Raw genomic sequence first — 18706 nt, 5'->3', positions numbered from 1 at the left:
GACAGCACCTTCCTCGTTTTTTCTTCACCTCTTCTAGTTCATCAAATCCCTGTCCTTTCATGGCCCTGTTCATTCTTGGAAGCAAAAAGAAGTTGCACGGAGCGAGGTCAGGTGAGTCGTGTGTGGGGCAAGAGAAGCATGCTGTTTTTTGCCAAAAACTGGGGCACTGAGATGGCTGTGTGAGCAGGTGCATTGCCGTGGTGGCAAAACCAGTCCCCCACAAATCAGGCACTTCAGCAATCATTTCAGAACCTCTAAATAGAAAGCTCGATTAACAGTCTGACTTGGTGGACTGAGCTCCAAAGGCACTATTCCCCTCACATCAAAACAAAAACAAGTGAGCATCATCTTGATCTTTGATTTCATATGATGAGCTTTTTTGGGCGAGGTGATGATGGCATTTTCCACTAGCTTGATTGATGTTTGCTTTCGGGGTCGTAAGAATACTGGTGTCTTGTCACCAGTAATGACCTTTTAAAAAAGGTCTGGGTAGCTTTGGAGCTGTTCTTTCAAAGCATGGCATTCTTTTCCACTTGGTGTTCTTTTTCCTGGTCAGTCAGTGACCCTTCTCATTCCCAAATCTTCCATTAGAATTCACTGAACTCCAAGATAGTCCAGCTAACTTCAATGGTCAGTCATCGGTCTTCAAGCACAAGTGCACCAATTTTGTCAACATTTTTATCCATTCAGGAAGTTGACAGACGTCCAGAACAAGGTTTTTCATCAATCGACATTTCACCTTTTTTGAAATGAGAAAACTTCACGTACACTTGAGTTTTTCCCATATCACTGTCCTTGGAAGCTGTGTTGAACATCACAACAATTTCTGCGGTATTCTTCCTGAGCAGGAAACAAAATTTCACAGCCACACACTGTTCTCTTGAATTGGCCATCACAGGAAACGAGGTTCAAGCGAAACTGCTTTTATGAGAAACTTCACTGACCAGAAAGAACCTTCCCAGGTGACGTCGCTGGGCACACTAACATAGAGTGAGTTGCTAGATGCTCGCCTCGTGGGGAAAATATGAAAGCTCTGCCCAGCAGAGCTCTTTTCTGTTTGATTTTTTTTGGGGGGGTGGTTATGCACAGGAATGGTGGATAACGTGTAAGGAAAAATTGACGGATTCCAATGATAATGTGGGTGAAGAACATTGAGAGCATCATGAACTGCCAGAAGCACAAACAAATGTGTCTTGAAGGAGGTACAGGCAGAATGCTCCTTAGAAGCAAGGATGGTGAGTCTTCGTCTCACATACTTTGATCATGTTATCAGCGGGGACAAAGCCTGACAAAGGGCGTCATGCTTGGTAGAGGGGCAGCAAAAGAGCAGTCGGCTGTCAACAGGGTGACCTGTCACAGTGGCTGCAAAAATGGGCGCAAGCATCACAAAAATTGCGAGGGTGGCTCAAGACTTGGCGGTGTTTCCTTCTTTTGGTCGCTGTGAGTCTACACTGACCCGATGTCACCTCACACTACAGACCATGTGGCACAGACACTGGTATTATGTCCCCGGTAGAGATGGAAACACGGAAATGTCAGGGAGGTTACAGAGCTGAACCACACTCAACCACACGCAACACAAGAGCCTATGTTGTTTGGCCCCGACCTTCCTCTCGAAATTTATCTTGTGCCATGTCCGCCTGCTAGTCTAGCCGCACTAACCCACTAAGCGTAAGACTCCAGGTTCAGCCCCATCTCACAAGCACTGCGCTGTCGTTTGTTCAGAATGCCTCCGCAGACTTTGCAGGCCTCTGCTTTGCATCCAGATCTCTGCTCAACTCTTCAAAGTCTTTCTTCCTAGCCTAGCTTGTCTGCAACTGTCCCTCCAACTGGGTTTTGTTTTTACAGCATGGTATTGTTGTTTAGGCTCTTCGGAGCACTTAGGAGTTCCGGCAATTTCACTTTTATTTATCTGTCTTCTTGTTACGCAAGACTTGGTGGCAAAGTGGTTAAAGTGCTTGGGCTACTAAATGAAAAGGGGGTGAGTTCACACCTCCTAGTTGCTCTGGGGGGTGAGGGAAGGATGTGCGGTCTGTTTCTGTAATGATTGCAGACTCAGAAACCCAATGGAGGCAGTTTGCTCTGGTTTGTAGGGCTGTTATGAGTCGGTATTAATGCTCCGCAAAAATGGACATGGGCAAGCCCCACCAGTGCAGTGCTGTATGAGCTACAGAATAGAGACCTTCTCCAAGCTGCTCACAGCGGAGTCCCCAGGACCCAGAACACCACCACCCAGTTAGTGGGCCCTCAACAATACATTTGTGCTGAACGACTACGTTACTCAATTGTCCATGTTCTTAACCCTTTGCTATTTGACTTTCCCCAAGTCACAGTGGGTGCACTTTATAGGCATGTAGGGTTGTCTTCTTTATTTCATTCGCATTCAGATGCAATGTGGCTGTCATCGGTCATTCACATGCATTAGTCCTGTCTTTCAGCTAGAGCAGGGGTTGGCAAACTGTGGCTTGGGAGTCAAATGTGACTCAGTACATAGATGTGATTCTTAAGTAAAATGAAAAAAAATTAAGGAGATTATTCAGATAATGGTGATGTCATATGTTCCTTCAAGTAATCTATGGCTCTCAAATAATTGTTAATTGCTGCGAGGGACAGGACTGGCTCTTCGGTCTCAAAAGTTTGCCCGTTCCTGAGCTAGAGTAGGCTGCCCAAAGGGTCCCTAGGTAACCCCAAAGGGTTGTTCTCACCAACCACTAAGCGGAAGGCTGGCTGTTCCACAGGTGGGGTGAAGAAAGGTCTGGCCATTGCCTTCAGGAGAGATCGCAGCCAATCAAGGCCTGGGGAGCACAAGTCTACTTTGTAATACATGGGGTGGCCGGGCATCAGAGTCAAGTCAAGGGCAACACTTTGGGGTTGTTTTGCTTTTACTGTTGTCACTGAACGCTGCATTTCCTGTTTGACCCCCACAGTGTCCCTCCAGTAGGGTTCAGTGACCGAAGGGCAGGTGGCTGATGCGGAGGGCCCGTTTTCCGTGTTGTTGAAGCGTTGAAGCGGAGGGCCCGTTTTCCGTGTTGTTGAAGCACATTCAGGAAATGTGCTGATTCCAGAATCACAGTGGTCAAGTTTTTCTACATGTCCCGACAACTTGCCATCTTTTTGGTTTCTTCTTGCTCCCTAACTTGTTCAGGTCAAATCCCATGCCTGGTGGATTGCTGGCCCAGGTTGGAAACAGTGAGGAGCCAACAGGTGTTAAACACACATTAAACTCCTTTTGTGATTCCTGACTTGGTTAAACTGAGGACCGACACAGACAAACCAAAGCATGTATGTGGGGACAGTGGTGGGAAGAACATCGGGAGGTCGGCCACCATAGTTTATGTCTGGGACACATTCTCTTGAACTTGAATATATTTTTTAAACGTTTTATTAGGGGCTCATACAACTCTTATCACAGTCCATACATATACATACATTAATTGTATAAAGCACATCTGTACATTCTTTGCCCTAATCATTTTCTTTTCTTTCTTTCTTTTTTTACATTTTACTTGAATATTTAAGGAGCTCTTTGGAAATTATTCCCAGAAAGGGGAACAGTCCCTACGATGATCCATCAAGCTATGTATAACATAGGAAAATTGAACTATTATAACACACACACAAAAAACAAAACAAACAAACACAAACAAACCCAATACTTACACAGAAGAGAGCTAAACCGGTCCTAACATATTTGCTGAATAGAGTTTTAAACGCTAATAAACTTATTGTTATATGTCCTGGTTCATTCAGAAAGGCCTAAGTATTTTGACAAATAGCATCCAACATCTAACATGTGAAAAATATAAGACAAAAATTATAAGCCAATGAGGAAGCAACATAAAGTTAGTATAAAAATACAAAACCCACTACCACCAAATTGATTCTGGCTCATTGTGCCTGTACAGAGTTTTTCTGAGACTTTGAATCTTCATGGAGGCAGACAGCCTTCTCTTTCTCCCATGGAGCAGAGGGTGGGTTTGAACGGCTGGCATTTCAGTAGCAGCTCAATGCCCATCCCACAGTACCACCAGGGTGAGTTCAAACAGGTCACTCCAGGCCATACACATTTTTCTTAGCTGGGTCACACACTGATCTTTTGAACACTATTGCACCTGACACCACAATTCCAGTTCTGTTTCAAGCCACGAGGGACTAGCAATTGCCAACACCTGAGCTGCTTTTAAGGAGAATTGAAGACAGACCTCCACCAAGAACAGCAGACTCGGTACAAAAAATTCACAACCACTTCGTACAATGGTTTGAGTTCTCGAAATAGTTCATATTCCTTTCCTCCGTAATGGCCCAAGGGAGAAAGTTGGCGTTATAAAGCCTTTGACTCAGCAGGCTTGGCCTGGGAGCCTTGGCCCTCTTTTTGTGAATCATAGCTTGAGTAGGCAACAGGCCACGAATGGCAACCATCAGAACACTTACGTGTCGTCTGCGAACGTGATCCCGAAGTACTCCTTTTCCTTGAGGTTGAAATGCGAAGCTACTAGGTCCAGCAACTCTCTTGACAAAAGTTTGGGCTGTCGAAAGAAAAACCTTATTAGAAACCATTCTGATGTGTCGCCCTCTTAATGTCACCGCCTGCCTCTGCCCGGATAGTGGAGGGCAGATTTGGTTGGTTGTTTTTCAATTGCCCACCCCCTTTTCCTGCTCCAGCAGCTTTCTGGTGGCCCCTGCTGGAACAGAGGCGGCTGGGGACAGGCACTGCCACTGCCCTTCAGGAGAGAATGTGGAGCCAGGCCGGCCCCATTCCAAAGCCTCGGCTTTCCATGTCTCTCTGCAGCTGAGGCTGTCTGTCTGTCATCCACAGGATGCATTCAGCATCTAACCACTAGGAGGCTGTCACTTATGCGCTCTGGGGAAGCAGGAGGCCGGAAGCAGCTTGGATTTGAAGTCAGCCAGGTTGGAGTTCTGACTCCAGCCGTACAGGGACTGGGGAAGGACTTGGGGATGCAGAGGGTAGTCCAAATGGATTATTTTTAATCTTTGAGCCAAACACATCACAAGGGTGTTCTGGGTAATTTTTGGAAGGTGCCTAATAGACCTTCGAGACATTGACGAACTGGGGGCAGTGTTTCTAGCAGAGTGTTAACACCTGACATGCTTGCTTTGGACACGTCAGCAGGTAGGATCGATCCCCTGGGGAGCACGTCCGGTTGGGTGACAAGGAGAGGGCCGATGAGGCTGAGGGAGACCGTCGATGAGATGGACTGGCACAAAAGCACAGTGCCAGACGTGACCGTGTGGAGATGGTGAGGATGGCACAGGGTCTGTTATTGATAAGGTTGTCGTGAGTCAGCGAGGGCTCAACACAACCACCACGTGGTGAGTTGAGCCCTGGGTGCTTAGTGTTGGGGAGGCAGGAAGAAAGAACAGATAAGGTGGGGTGACGGGGGAGTGAGAGGGGGAGCTGGGGAGGCAGGGAGAAAGAACAGACAAGGTGGGTGGTGGGGGAGGGGGAGCTGGGGAGGCAGGGAGAAAGCACAGAGAAGGTGGGGCGGCGGGGGGGGGGGGGGGGGGAGGGAGCTGGGGAGGCAGGGAGAAAGAACAGACAAGGTGGGGCGGCAGGGAGGGGGGCTGATAGCATTGATGATTGCGTAACCCCCCTCCAGGGGAGGGAACAGCGGCACGGTAGGTGAATGGATATATTGGATGGTGTATGCTATGGCAGAATAAAGAAATGAATGACTGCTCCTCAGGAGTGGGGGGAGGGGCGGGGAGGGAGGGGATACAGGGGAACTGATGTCAAGTTCAAGAAGAAAGAAAACGTTTGGAAACTGACTGTGGTAACAATTGTACAACCCTGCTTGATGTGATCGAACTCTGGAAGGTTATGACATCGGTAAGAGCTCCAATATAATTTTAAAACAGAGCAGTGTATGATGAAACAAAGGAGAGAAACCAGCAGATTTCAAACGTGGACTCTGGTGAGACATACTGGTGGCGTCCTATTTTCATCCTGAAAAGCCTTTGTGGAGGGAGCCTCCGGAGGGAAAGGGTGTAGCAAAGAATTCTAGGCTAACACTAGGTGTGGTCTGTCCACAGGGATTACCATGACTTTTCAGACTCTTGGGTCCTGAGAGGTAAGGAAAAGACAGCATCATCAATAGTTTAAAAAAGTATTTTTACAAAGAGGACCTGATGCAAGGGGCTTAAGTGGAGAGCAAATGCCTTGAGAATGATTGGGGCAGGGAATGTACGGTTGTGCTTTATACAATTGATGTATGCATATGAATGGATTGTGATAAGAGTTGTATGAGTCCCTAATAACATGTAAAAAAAGAAAAGAGGAGAAAAAAATGATTAGGGCAAAGACTGTACAGATGTGCTTTATACAATTGATGTATGTATATGTATGAACTGTGATAAGAATTGTATGAGCCCCAATAAATTTTTAAAAAAAAACCAAAACAACAAAAAACCAAACAAACAAAAAAAGTATTTTTACAAAGAAATGGTATTCACGGGGACAGTGTCTGGCTTGACATTAACCGTAATTCCACGAGGTGCAGAGGGAATTGCTCCACAGGGTGTTTTCCAGGCTGGTCCCTGGCAGCAGATCTCCAGGCTTCTCTATTCAAGTGCCCCTGGGTGGGTTTGCATCGCCCGCCTTTTGGCTAGTAGTTAAATGTTTAATCATCTGCACCACCCAAGGGCTTGTGAGGAAGGATAAAACCATAAACTCACTGCCATTGATTCGATTCCATCATCGTGACCCTACAGGACACAGCAGAACTTCCCATAGGGTTTTATAGGCTGGAATCTTGGTGGACACAGACTGTTCCATCTTTCTCCCACGGAATGGCTGGTGTGTTTGAACCACCGACCTTTTGGTTGGCAGCTGAACTCACAGTCACAGTGCCACCACGACTCCTTGCGAGAGAGCCTTGGCCGGGAGTCTGAATTACTTAATTACAGTGCCTAGTTCATGAACGGGGAAGTTAGACCAGGCTAACATTTACGGAAAGTGGAAGATTGCATATTCTTACTTTGTGAAACATTTTCAGGGAAGGATGGTCTCCGGAATAAACAGGAGCGGGTCAGAGAAGTGTAGTCCCCTGCCCGGCATCAGAGCTGAGATGCAAACACAGGGATTCTGAGTCTAAGCTAATGCTCCAACACTGCACCTACTGCCATCAAGTCCATTCCGATTCACAGGGACCCTAGAGAGCAGAGTAGAACTGATCCTTTGGGTTTCTGAGATGAAATTTAAAAAATTTTTTAGTTATTTATTTATTATTTTTATATCATTTTATTAGAGGCTCATACAACTCTTATCACAATCCATACATACATCAATTGTGTAAAGCACATTTGTACATTCATTGCCCTCATCATTCTCAAAACATTTGCTCTCCACCTAAGCCCCTGGCATCAGCTCCTCATTTTTTTCCATCACTCCCTGCTCCCTCCTTCCTCATGAACCCTTGATAATTTAAAACTTATTATTTTGTCATATCTTTCCCTGTCCGACGTTTCCCTTCACCTACTTTTCTGTTGTCCGTCCCCCAGGGAGGAGGTTATATGTAGATCCTTGTAATCGGTTCCCTCTTTCCAATCCACCCTCCCAGTATCGTCACTCACACCACTGGTCCTGAAGGGACCACCTGTCCTGGATTCCCTGTGCCTCCAGTTCCCACCTGTACCAGTGTACATCCTCTGGCCCAGCATATTTGTAAGGTAGAACTGGGATCATGATGGGGGTGGAGGGTGTGGGGGAAGGAAGCATTTAGGAACTAGAGGCAAGTTGTATGTTTCATTGTTGCTACATCGCACCCCAAGACCCTTCTGTAAGGGGGAGTCTGAGATGAAATCTTAAGGGAATCAGACTGCTTCATCTTTCTCTCTTGGAGCTGCTGATGTGTTTGAAATGTTGACCTTGAGGTGAGCAGCCCACTACACCACCAGAGTTCTTGAGTCCAGGTCATTGGTCTATAATTACTCTTACACAAAGACTAGGTTTTCTAAGACTTTCAAGCTGCCTGTCCCCTCTCAATTCATCCCGAGTCTTTGGCTCCAAGGCCCAGGCAGGAACTCAGGTCATGAGGGTCGCAGAGAGAATGGTCCCTGCGCGGGTGAGACCTACCTGCACCAGCAGCTCCAGGTTCCTGTCATCCAGGAGGTGCACCTGGCAGTGCCTGCCTTCTGTCATCTGCAGGGACAGGACAGAAAGAGTAGGATCAGCACACAGACTGGAGAACACACCCCTGACTTTGTTTTATTGTTTATTTTACATGTGATGTGCTCGTGTGAGCTAATCAGTGGGCTTGGACACAAACAGATTTATTACCTGGCATTAACTCTTTGATCAAAAGAAGGCAAAGAACAAAATAAAAGGATATCCTACTCAATAGATCAATAGACTGGATTATAATATGAAAAGCAAACCTCTGTCTTAGAAGGAATTACACTCTCTTTTTCCTTAAGTCGATATTTTATTCTTCAAACAAAAATGCCCTATTTAATGGTGCCTTTTAGTAAGCATTACATATGCATAATTATAAGAAGAAAATCACATGATACTAAAATTAAAAGGTGCCATTTTGGAAACTCTCTCCCCTTTTCATATACCAGTACAAAAGTTGAGAACATTTAATACTTGGGTGTATGCATTTTCAATTACATTTAAGTTTTTCTCAATTAAAATTCCAGTACTAGAAGGAAATATTCTTCATAAGATTCTCTGTAACAAAGGCCTGTGCTAATTAGCTCGTGCCCCATACCATTTTACTTAGAGACACCATCACCTTGCCTGTTTGAGGTGCGTTCTCAGTGCGTTTATGTGCATGTTAGTGAAGACATCTTGGCATCTGATGTGGCGCCATAAGAGAGAGGAAGGAACCTTGGTGGCACAGTGGGATAGGCACTGTGCTCTCAAAGTTGGCAGTTCAAATTCACTCGCTGTCTCCCAGGAGAAAGGATGTGGATGTCTGAGCCCATAACAATTCCCAGTCTTGTTGGGAACCCTTTGGAAGGGTTCTACTTGGTCCGAGAGGGTTGCTCTGAGTTGGAGCCCACTCGACAGCAGTGGGTATGTGCGTGCGGGTAGAGGATAGAGCAGACTTGCCCCACAGAGTTTCCAAGGCTAGAACTTCTTTATGGATGCGGACCGGCACATCATTCACTCATGGAGCGGCTGGTTAGGTTTGAACTGTCCACCTGTTGGTTAGCAGCCAAGTGTGTAACCAGTGGTCAGCAGAGCTCCTTGACTGGTCATGTTGTTCTGCCCAAACAGGCAGTTATTCGTAGAAGGAGTGTGTAATCATCCAGAATGTATACATGAAAATGTGCTAGTGAATATGACTTCTTTCTACTATTTTCTTTTTATAGATATGGTCACCCTGTCAGTCTGTGAAGGTATGTCATACTCCCTCTTGTCCCCTCTGCGTTTATAAATTCCAAAACACATAGGCCACAACATAGAGGGCAGAGCACACAGACTGACCTCATTCTTTTGAAAGGTTATGCAATGCCAAGCCAGCATGTGGCTATATAATAATTTAACAAATCACCTGCTGGAGAACACACAGGCTGGCTCTAGTGTTTTCTTTACAAGCAATGACACGGTGGACTCTTTGCACATCCAGTTCTGCGTCCTTACTGGATCACTGTGAAAAGCAGGGGCTACATTTTGACTCTCAGCAGTGGTATAAAATCATAAGAACTAGGAACTCAAATGCATATAACATCATGTCTTTAACAAAGCCTGTATCACTGAGTACCAACTACACAGCTAACGCTTGCTTGGTGCTTTCGGTCCGTTATCTCTGGGGCAGTCAGTCACCTTACAGGGTGGGTATTACTTCTCTTGTAAGAAGACAAGGAAACGGAGCCGCAGTGCAGGATAAGCTACTTGTTTCAATGTGAAAAATATTAGTTTCAGCACGTACACTTTTCAAACAATTTGAACATTGCTTCTTGAGTTCTTACGATGATGCCGTCCAACACTGCTTGCAAAGGTTTGAAATGGCTGCGCGGGCAGGCCGATGGGCAATCGACTCCTCGTTCCAGCTCCTCTCCGGCTGCTGTTGCTCAGCTTCCTCTCCTGGTCGCCACTCAAGTCGCTTCTTTATCCTTTCCTCTGAAGTTCAGGGTTCCAGGATTAATTGTGTCTGTTTCCTTTGTTCTCTGTCTGGGTGGTGCGCCTGCCTCGCCAGCCATCTTGCCTGAAGTCTAGCGGCACGTGCCTTTCCGACTGAACTCGACCCTAAGGTCTGAAAGCGAGCTCAGTGTGGGCATATTGAGGTGGTAGGCAGGTGTGGCTCACAGGACTCACTGTAAGCGGATAAACTGTGCTTTATCCCATGATTACAGATGACACCTCAATTCTGTAAGCCAAAAAACCCAGACTCGCGGCAATTGAGGCAGTCCTAACTCGCAGCAGCTCTGTAGAACACGGTAGCCCTGCCCCTGTGGGTTTCCAAGACTGTAAATCGTTATGAGTGTAGAAAGTCCCATCACTCTCTGCAAAGCTACCGTCAGACACACATCTTTGGTGACAAAGAGAAACAGAAGCAATCTTGGCTAGTTCCAGGTACCAAGCTGCGCATATCATGTATGACATCTCATCAAAATGCCACAACAATCTATGTCCAAGCACCATCCTCACTACACAGGGGAGAACGTGGAGATACTGAGAATTTAAGATCAAGCATTCAAAGCTACCTGGGCAAGTAGGAAAGGTAGGTCAAGGTTCAAATAAAATTCACCTTTTACAAAACTCTCCTACACAATCAGAGGGGATAAATAAACCAGAGGGTCATAAATAAACAAGTCCATGCAAATCGTTTTACTCTTTCTGTAAAGCAACCTACACAAGTAGGCTGCAAGTGTGTGCCCTATAGGAATGTATCACGAATGAATGTTCGAAAGATTAACTCACAGAGCCGAATCCGTTACGGTACATGTCACAAGCCATGATATATATTGAGCTACGCTGTTTCCCCTCAATCCAAATATCCTTCTTTTCTGAGTAAAAAAAAAAGAAACCTATTTTTTTAACCTTTCCACCTCCCTAGGACTAGTTAACATTCCTTTTTGTCAACACACAATTTTATTGCAGGGCATAGAAACAGGGCCGGCACAAACCAGGGAAACCACTGATGAGATTGATTGACATACTAGTTGCCGACAATGAGCTCAAACCAACCAACAGATGAGGATGGTGCAAAAGCAGCCAAAGTTTTCGTCTGTGATGTACAAGTTCGCCCTGAGCAGGAGGCGCCTTGATAACAACTCACAACAATGCCATCATTCTTTTGTGTGTGTCTACTTAACTCGTGACAAACAGGAGTGGCAGCCGTGCTTGCGCAGCTTGGTCTTGGCCTTTGGACCAGGCAGGGACATTGCATGTAAGATGGACCCATCGGAACCTCACTGCAGGTGGTCAGGAGGTGGGGCGGAGAGAATGGGAACTTGGTTGGTGGGGAGCAGCCATCGTCTGCCACGTGTGGGGAGAAAAAGAAAAGCCATCGGCAGAGAGATCAGGGCAGACAAGTAGCCAAAAGGAAGCAGGGGACATCGTGTGGCCCAGAAGACCTGACTTGAGAGAGCTGCCAGGCTCCTGATAGCTTCCCAGTCCACTTCTAGTCCCGCCCACTGGTCTGGGTGAATTATTTTCCTTGAGCGCCATGAAACACAGTATTTAATCCATACAATTCTCCCCCCTCAAAAGCTAACATGAGTTGAATTCTGCTTCTTGCAACTGAAAACACCTTCATAAAGCATCACAGGTTGAGACCTAAACAAAGTAAAGGCTTCCCAAGAATCGTCCCCCGATGAAGTCACTACTAAGCAAAGCCGTCAACTCACAATCTTAAAGGCGTCCAGTGACAGCAATACAAAAGCCAAGGGAGAGGCTGACATCCGCGGAGGTAGCGGGACAAACACCTCTCTGTACGGTGCGAGAAGAGAGCACAGGGAGGGACGGCGAAGGCCGTGCCGATGAACGGCAAGAAGAAAACACTCCAGTGGGACGCACAGCCTGACACAAGCGGCATTCAGTATTCAACGAGCCCTTCTTCTGTGGGAGGCCGGCTCTGCAGGGAGGACACAGGGTTGGCTTGACTGCCACGAGACAGAAGGAATCTTGATGGTGCTGTTGGGGAATCATTGAGCTGCTAAGCACAGGGCTGTAAGTTCAAATTCACCAGCCTCTTGGGGAGAAAGACACGGCTACCTGCGCCTGTGAAGATGTATAGGCCAGGAAGTTCTACATCGAGCCTCTGGGAGGCAGATATGTTGGAGACAGTGGGTTGGGGTTTTAGACACAGAAAGGAGCCCTGGTGATAAAGTCGTGGTTAAACCAACACTCGGCTGTTCACTGAAACGACGGTGGTTTGATCGGACTGGCTGCTTCCTGGGGAGCAGCCTGCTTCTGCAAAGATCCCAGGGGGGAAGCCCTGGGGGAAGTTCTGCTCTGCTCTTTAGGGTGGCTCTGAGCCTGAGTGGCTGCAACAGCAGCAAGTCCTCAACAGAAAGGCCTTCCCTTGTCACTTCTTTAGATTGGAGGGCAAAAAGCGGTGAAAGTATATTGTTCTTCAAAACAATGCAATGAAGTGATTCTAGTGCACGATATTTGGAACCTGGAGATGTCACAGAATGAATAGTTCCATGGAGTTTGTGGTCTCCAGTTCACCCATTTTCACTCCCTGCCAGGTTCCTGGAAGCCCTGCCACATGAGTGAGTAGCGACGGATTTAAGTCCACGTGGTATCCAGCTGCTACCCCACGGCCTGGAGAGCAATATTCAGAGATGCAAACAAACAAATAAACACACAAACACCCTAGCCATCCACTTCCTCCAAGTCAGCTGCTGAAAACCCTGTGAAGCACGCCAGGCGCTGGAGCCAACTCAATAGCAAGTTTCTTTCTTTCTCTTTTCCTGTGGGGTAGAGACCCTTCTAACACCTGTGGAGGCCTACCGTGCACATGTCTACAGGTGACATGTAGAGCTGTCAGCCAATAGTGTTTCAATCTCAACACAAGCCTCTGAAGAAGGCAGCTCCCATTAAGTACCAGGACACCAAGTCCCGAGGAATTATGTAATGCACAGGCGTTCTCTCTACATCTGTTAGACTGAAACTCAAGAGCACATTCTTTTACCGCTTCAAGATGTTTCGGAACAACCGCCTTGAGTCACATAAGCAATGTCTCTACTAGCATGCCATCTGACATCCCTTAGGGGGAAATACGAAACCTCTGAGTGTCTTCCTCGCTGGTGCTGCAGCAGAAGTACTGCACGCTTTAACAGAGAAATGTGTTCCACAAGCCAGAACTTTGGCTTTCTCTGTGTGTCAGCTCTAAGGGAATGTTCCTGTCATCCATATCCCCCTCCCCCTGGTCTAGGAGGCTCTCCAAACAGGGACCAGGGGTCCAAAAGATGCCCTCTGCTTCTGGGTCTTCTTTATGAATATAGGTGGTTCTCCCTCTCTGGTTTCATCTCTTGTAAGATAGAAAGGTGAAAGAGGCTACACCATAGGGGAGCACTCTTCCCATCCCACCCAGGCTGTGACCTGATTTAAAGTATTGAATCCCACACTGATCTCCTTACACTGATGAGCTGATCCTATCAGGCCCCATGGGGGTGACGGGGGGAGTATATACACACATCATTGCATAACTGCTAAACCACTGAAAATCACAACCAAGCCAAGTTGACACACATTTTTGGAGGTACAAAATTCAATCTATAACAGAGGGCAATCATTATTATACCTCCTATTTGCTTGAAAGCTGGGAATTAGCTAAGCTGTTTTGTAATCCATAGATACTCCCAAGCTTTTTAATGGGAAGAATATTATTCATTTTATAGGTGATAATGACAGGTCGCATTACCGAGCACATGTCAGAGAAGTTTCCCTGGGCTGACAGATGGACTATAGAAAGAAAGGGCGGGCACTGAAGGTTTCTGCATGTCTTCTGTGTGCTGGGTCCCAGGCTAGACCTTTGCATAATACACAGATAATATGCACTGATAGGCACTTTCTAGATTCCAGGCATTGCATTAAGCACTTTCTATGTATTAACACATCTGACTCTGTGGTACTCATGAGGGATAGCTACTCTCAGTACTACTCAGTTTTACAGGGGAAACTGAGCTTCAAGAGGTCACAGGTAACAAAGTTAGTAGATGGCAGAACTAGACCAGAACCCAAAGCCCAATCTCGTCACCCCCTAGCTTCACACCATATTACAGACCTTTATAAAGCGACACACTGTGCGCGGCATCTACCCCCGCCCTGCCCATTCCATGTTCAAAGAATCAGACGAGTGGGTAGGAAGGGGGCGGGGGAATGTCATAAAGCAGGTTTCTCAGTTCCAGACAAAAAGAATTTGTGTGCAAGCAGTTAGAATGATAGAATTTATACCCAGAAAGATACTCTGAAAGCATCTGAGATTTATTGCAGATGGGAACCACAGAACTACTTAGTGCCAGAGTGGGACTGAAACTCAGGACTCCTCACACCCAGACCAGAGCCTAAATGTTATTCACGTAATCAATACCATCCTGCTCAAGTGGATCTTTAAAAATGAAGTTAAACAAACAAACAAAACCTCAATGACAAAAATATAAGAAAAAAACCCGAACGGGGCATTTTCTTACTAATTTAGAAAACCTGACTCTACCCAAGCCTAGATCTTAGCGACTTCAACAATAGTTCTTATTTGAAGCACAGTAAATGCACCCAGAGATACAGAACCACTGTGAACCCCATAGAGACCATCCAAACGTTTCCGAGAGGGTGCTAAGAACAGCAGCAAAGCCTCACACAGAACAAAGCCTATTTTAAAAGGGCCTTTTTGGACAGTTTCCTTCAATACCCACCTAGGCTTGCTCTTCTCCGACCACCTCCTCCCCCACTCAGGCCAGGACTTCAAGGGCGAAGCTCTGCCCTTGGATGACAACGCCCACCTCAAGCTGTGGTTGCCCGAGCTTGCTCCCAGCTGACACGAATGGCTCTTCAGACCAGAAGTGCTGAGTGTGGCTGGAAAGACTGTCCATCTGGTCAACAGTCAAAGGAGGAAGAATCGACAGGAAGTGAGAATGGGCCGTTGGCCAGACTTCTGATTTCCGAGAGTCACCCATGGTCAGATGTCTACAGTGAAGTGGAAATGCCCCTGAAATCCCTTTCCCTGGCTTGGGAGGGAGAAGAGGAGACAGGGTGGGAGATACTCTACAAGGTAAGTCAAGACTTGCAGCGCAGGGCCAAGCGTAAGCGGGCTCAGCTTCCACAGCACCAGGAACCAGCAGGACCAGAATCTCAAGAGTGCGGTGGCTAGGGTTGGTAGTTCTTTAGAACCCAGAAATCTGCAAGCTCGGTAATTGTCTCGCTCTCTCTCTCATTCCCTTTGACCTTTCCTGAGTGGTTAGCACGAAAGGGCTCCCTGCATAAAGATGGCTTCTCACTGCAGCAAGGAAAGGAAAAGACACCCTTTCCCGGCTCTTTTAAGAGAAAGGAAGAAAGAAGGCTCTCCTTTTTCACACTTAGAGGCATTTTCACACTTCCCTCTTAGCCCTAATCCTTGCTGTTCTTTTCCTTAGACACAAAGACCTCTCACTAGCCCAGCTCCCCGTCCCATCAACAACCTCCCCCAGGCCCCCGTCAGGATATACTTATATCAAGAATGCACATGCCATGCCCTTCCCTGGAGAATAGAGAGCTCCCTTCCCTGCACTTTCTTCTCATCGTCCGTGAGTCATTGATCACCTCCTCTGCCCGCTGGGACTTCCTACCGTGGTTGAGTGTGGTTGTGCAGGCGCTCATCTCACTTGTGAGCCAGGCAGTGAAGGAGAGGGCGCACTCAGGGCTTTGCCTTCAACCTTGGGTGGGTGCTGCCAGGAGGGCTCAGGCTCCCCCTCTGGAAAGATAGCCACCATCTGCTCTAATAATGTAGGCTTAGTGCAGCCTGGTTTCTCTGTTAAAATAAAATCACCGAAGACCCAGAAAAAAAAAAAAGATGGCTTCTCAGGGTCATCTGAGTGGTGGCCCACGCGGGCTCTAGTTACCACCGTGCCGTGCCTGGATGTGTGGACAACCAGCGACCTGAGCAGACGTTTCTTTTGAGCTCCTCGAAGGGCCTCGAGGCAGGGGCAGGTGAGGGATGGCGGTACCAAGTACTGATCACATCCTTTCCCTCTCCTACTGAACATCACCCAGCTCTAGGAGGACCCCGAAAGGTCCACAGGCCTGGGCCCACCACAATATCTAATTTTATCTTAAACCTATCCACTTTGCCCTTGACACTCCACTCCTCTGGCCTCGCCAAAAATACCCACCCTTTCGTTATAGGCTCTTCCTTCTGGAATGCCCTTCCTAGGGATCACTGCACGTTTGGGCTGTTTCTTAGATCTTAAATGAAATGTCACTATCTTAGGGAGGCCGTCCCTGACCTCAACCTAAAGGGCAGCCTGGACACTCTTTACTGTCTATATGAGGGGTAACCCCCCAAACCCGAATTTTTTCAAAACGATATATTTATTTATTAACCAAAACAACCTAGAACCTTCAAAGGGCTCTCCAGGACACTTAGTACATATGTCAAATCTGCGATTCCACTCTTGGAAACATTTTTCAAACTCATCTCTTTGGATGGCTGACAGCACCTCCCTTGCTTTTGCTCTTCTCCTCCTCTAGGTTGTCAAATCGCTGTCCTTTCACGTCCCTCTGCATCCGCAGAAACAAGAAGAAGTCGCCCAGGGTGAGGTCAGGCAAATCAGGTGCATGGGGCAAGAGAGACATGTTTTTTTTGCCTGAGACGGCTGTGTGAGCAGGTGCATTGTCGTAGTGGCAAAACCACTACCACATTTGTGTCTGCCACAAATCAGGCCTTTTTGGTTTCAAACATTGCTATGCTATCTTTTCAGACCTCTAAATAGAAAGCACAATGAACAGTCTGACCTGGTAGAATGAACTCCAAATGCACTATCCAGAATGAGGTTTATCATGAATCGACATTTCACCTGTTTTGAAATGAGAAACCACTCGTATACTTGAGTTTTCCCATAGCACTGTCCTTGTAAGCTGTGTTCAACATCACAAATTTCTGTGGCATCCTTCCTGAGCAGGAAACATTCACAGCTGCCCACTGTTCTCTTAAATTGGCCATCACAAAAACCGAGGCTCAAGTGAAAATCCTTTTATGAAAAATTCACTGTGACCAGAGAGAACCTTCCCAGGCAATACAACTATGTGCGCTAACTCAGAACGAGTTGCTAGATGCTCGCCTAGTGGGAAAAATGTGCACTATGAAAGCTCTGCTCAGCAGAGCGCCCTCTCCCCCGGCTTTTGGTACCCCCTCGTATGTCCTATGATCTGTCGCTTGGGTTTGGCCTTCTTTACTTCTCTCTGTGAGAGTATAAGTCCCATAGAAGGGGTCTTGATTATATTGCAAACCATGGTCTCTTCCCAGGGCTTAAAACAGGTCCCAAACCAGCCTCACTGCCGTTGAATTCTGCCTCCCAGCGATCCCCATAGGACAGGGTAGAACTGCCCCTGTGGGTTTCCAGGATGACAGCTCTTTATGGGATTAGAAAGCCCCATCCTTCTCCTGCAGAATGGCTGGGGGTTTCCCACTGCAGAGCTGGTGGTTAGCGGCCACCAGGGCTCCTACAAGAACAGCTCAGCAAAGGGTGACAAACACCTACTGCGGAAAGGCGGCCTCAAAGTGCTTGGAACCCAGACACAGCTGGCTTTGAAATACATTCGGAAATGATTCAGCTTTACAGGGCACAGTCCAAGTGAGAACTCCCAAATACCTCCCAAGAGTTAGCCCAATTGGCCTTACACATAAAACCAAGCTTTCCATCAGGGAACAAGGTGTGCTATTGAACACCTCATCAGATGGGACATTCTGTAGGAAACAGAGAGAGGCAGAAGGCACGTATCTAGGACGTTCTTATTCTGGGATCTATTGAGTGGATAGAGTTTTATATTTCACCCAAATGATGTCAACTCCAGCTGAACAGGGCGCCTTTATGTCATCTCTGGGTGTTGACTGAATATGAGCCATTGACAGTCCGTACAGAGCATGGCCTAGACTGACACAGATGTCCCTGAAGCCAGTCAGCTGTGATGCTCCTCCGAGATGTTGCCCACCCTCCCACCATAACATTCTTCGCAACGTCTCGTCAGTATCCACACACTACTTTCTAGCTTTTCTCAGCGGCTCACTACGTGCCCTGTGTGTGAACTGTTTCCCACAGACCATGTCCTCTTTCACGGTGAAATCCACCCGAGGGCTCCTATTTGGAGTTCATAGATGACAAAAGAGCAGCCGGGACAAGGGAGGAACTCGCTGGAAGTCTTTCTGGTATAATGTAGGGCAAGAGCTTCAGATGCAGGATCGAGTGCACCCCTCAATGCATGCTGAAAAGGGAGGTGAGACACAGCAGGAGATGCAAGTGGTAGGTAGCGCGCAAGAAGCAAAGGCTGAAAGGAAAAGGGGCCAGGGATAAAGGCGAGAGAGACATCAGCTGCCAAAGACAAAGTAGCAGGACTATGCTCAACACAGGCATCTGGCTTAGAAGAAATGCTCACCAGATGAAATGGCTGCGGAACTCTGCTTTAATGCCCCCCCTCCCCCCCCTTTGCAGCTGATCCTGGAATTCCGTTCAGTTCCCGGATGAGAAAACTGAGGCTTGGAGAAGGTAAATGACTGATTCCTTAACTCAAGGGCGTGCAGTGAAGAAGCGGAGCAAG

At 47.1% G+C, this 18706-nt stretch overlaps 1 protein-coding gene across 1 annotated transcript in view; it reads right to left on the bottom strand.

Annotated features, from left to right (window-relative positions):
• The window catches only part of FRMD4B (FERM domain containing 4B), a 308744-nt gene that overhangs the window by 171569 nt on the left and 118469 nt on the right, over nucleotides 1-18706 (bottom strand). The window contains exons 2-3 of the mRNA XM_075549903.1: nucleotides 8093-8158; nucleotides 4432-4526 (exon numbers count right to left, since the gene is read on the bottom strand). Of these exons, the coding sequence (XP_075406018.1) occupies nucleotides 4432-4526; nucleotides 8093-8158 (161 nt within the window). The remainder of the gene's footprint in view (nucleotides 1-4431; nucleotides 4527-8092; nucleotides 8159-18706) is intronic.

This window comes from Tenrec ecaudatus, chromosome 5 (assembly GCF_050624435.1).
Source record: "Tenrec ecaudatus isolate mTenEca1 chromosome 5, mTenEca1.hap1, whole genome shotgun sequence".
NCBI classification, from domain to species: domain Eukaryota; kingdom Metazoa; phylum Chordata; class Mammalia; order Afrosoricida; family Tenrecidae; genus Tenrec; species Tenrec ecaudatus.
This window is presented reverse-complemented; position numbering and strand designations above follow the sequence as displayed.